The sequence below is a fragment of the Octopus bimaculoides genome, chromosome 27 (assembly GCF_001194135.2).
Source record: "Octopus bimaculoides isolate UCB-OBI-ISO-001 chromosome 27, ASM119413v2, whole genome shotgun sequence".
In the NCBI taxonomy this organism is placed as follows: Eukaryota; Metazoa; Mollusca; class Cephalopoda; order Octopoda; family Octopodidae; genus Octopus; species Octopus bimaculoides.
The window spans coordinates 18,863,021-18,865,446 of record NC_069007.1 but is presented as its reverse complement, the minus strand read 5'-3'; the positions used below and the strand labels follow the sequence as shown (position 1 = coordinate 18,865,446).

The following is a 2,426-nucleotide window of genomic DNA, read 5'->3' as shown; positions in this document are numbered from 1 at the left end:
TGTGTACAATATATATACATATATATATATATATATATATATATATATATATTCATTATTCACTTATCTGAACATCTCTTTCTTTCAGGTTACTCAAAAGATTCTCTGAAATTAGTCCAACAATATCAACAAGTAGAACGGTTCCTTAAAAGTCCCGAGACCGAAGCCATTGTCAACGCCAAATATCAGTGAGTTCGCTTTTCATTCTTATTTTATTTTTATTTTAGTCACAATCGTCGTGTTTTCTACAAGCTTTTCAACCATAACATAACGTATGGTGTACTCAATACTGGCGTATCACCACTCGCCATTGACCACTACATATATATAATGTGAGTGTTGTATATATTTGCGTGCATGCGTGCGTGCGCGCGTGAGTGTGTGTGTGTGTACATGTAGGCATATCGATATATATGTGTATATATGTATACAAATGTATTTTGAGCATACACACACACACACACACACACACACACACACGTATATGTAGGCACTGGTTTCTGTGGCCTTAATTATAATTATATTCTATATAATCATATATCTATATATGAATTTTACCTAAAAGGCTTTTTTTATATGTTGGCCACTGATAAAGTTCATTAATTTTTAATGATTTTATCCTTTAATTATATATATAATGTATGTATGTATGTATGTATGTATGTATGTATGTATGTATGTATGTATGTCCTCCTCTGCTTTTAGTTATTTAAATTCTTCTGCTGACGAAGGAGTTGGTTTCTAACAAAGATACAAGGCTCGAAAGTATGTACGTATGTACGTACTAACATATGTGTGATTTAGGTCGTCAGACAAATTCGTTCGTTTTTTTCTCATTCTATGCACTCAATTGTCATATATCTAAAGAGAGGAAAATTTTATGCAAATTTCGAAAACGATAAACAAAATTTGTAGATAAAGAATAGAGCTATATAGAAAAGAAACAAAATATTTTCGTCTTAATTCAGATTAAAAACGGGAAAAGATTAAAATAAATTAAATGGAGAGGAATAAAGAAACGAATTTATCTGACAAATATTTTATATATATTATATATGATGAATGATCTTTGTCTATAAATGTGTTTTTCCTTCCAATTTCAGAGCATTAGAAGTGCTTGATCTTTTATTAACATATCAAAGAAACTCCCGTCTTCAGGTAATCAATTTTCAATTCATATCATCTAAAACCCCTTATCTATAATCTATAATCGATCTATATATTTCTCGTCAATCATCAATAGTCTATCGTGTCATCTATTATCAACCATTTTATCAACTCTTACATCATCTTTAGTCGATTGGCAACAAATTGGCCGATTCGTTAGAGCATCGGACAGAATATCTTTACGGCTATTTGTTCCAATTCACTACACTCTGAGTTCAAATCCCGCCAATTTTGTCAATTTTGTCGTTCATTATTCGAACGATGGATTGGCAGAACTGTAAGAAAGTCGAGCTAAATTATCTATGGCATTTGCTCCAATCCTCTTCGCTATGAGTTCAAATTCCGCCATGGTCAACTATGACTTTCATCCTTTCCACACCAATATAAAAGTCCTTAATCCAGACCAATGGATCAGTGGAACTGTTTGAAGGTCAGGACCAGACACCTTGTGGTAGTATTTGTTCTAAGTCTCTCCTTTCTCAGTTCAAGTCTCGCTGAGATCAGATTTGCTTTTCATCCTTGTCGGATCGATAAAAGAAAGTGTAGCATTCCAAGACGCTGGGTTTTCGGCGGGGTAAGAGCGTCGGACTGAACACCTTGCGGTATTTGTTGATATCCCTCCATCGCCTGCTTGAATGTGAATGAAATTATAAAAGAAGGAAAAGAAGAATTGGAAGAAGAAGAAGATTAAACACTTTCTGCAAAAAGCTTTGGTCTTTAACCAGACTAAAAATAATTAATATTTTTTAAAAAAGATGTCTGACCTATCTACGCCTTGTGCGTGTGTATATGATTTAATATCTGTTGCTTTACTACTTCCGGTCTCTTGCAGTGTTTTGTGGGAAAATTCAAAATGGCGGAGCAGCAAATGGGAACGAAAAAGATGAACAACGTTTTAGTTCCATTACTTCATGACGCTTACGACCCGCATGATCAACAGAAGTAAGTAGAAGACATTCTCCTGGTTCTGTAAATGGTAATGGTGGTAGCGGTGGGGTGGTGAGGGGGTGAGGGCAGTGGTGGTGAAGGTGATGGTGGTGGTAATGGCGGGGGAGCGTGGCATCGGTGGTGGTGGTCATATTATATAAATGTTTGTTTTACGTTAAGTTATGATAAAAACAATTTTGCATTAATGTAATGGCTTCATTTATACTTTGCTTGAGAACAAATTTATTATTCTTTAAACAAGAATGCTTCCAACATTCTTGCATAAGAATATGTGTGTGTGTGTGTGTGTGTGTGTGTGTGTGTGTGTGTGT

At 34.7% G+C, this 2,426-nt stretch overlaps 1 protein-coding gene across 1 annotated transcript in view; it reads left to right on the top strand.

Moving 5' to 3' along the window:
• LOC106877374 (uncharacterized) overlaps positions 1-2,426 on the top strand; it is a 101,948-nt gene that overhangs the window by 40,290 nt on the left and 59,232 nt on the right. Inside the window, exons 20-22 of the mRNA XM_052977151.1 lie at positions 89-188; positions 1,104-1,158; positions 2,000-2,109. Coding sequence (XP_052833111.1) covers positions 89-188; positions 1,104-1,158; positions 2,000-2,109 — 265 coding nt within the window. The remainder of the gene's footprint in view (positions 1-88; positions 189-1,103; positions 1,159-1,999; positions 2,110-2,426) is intronic.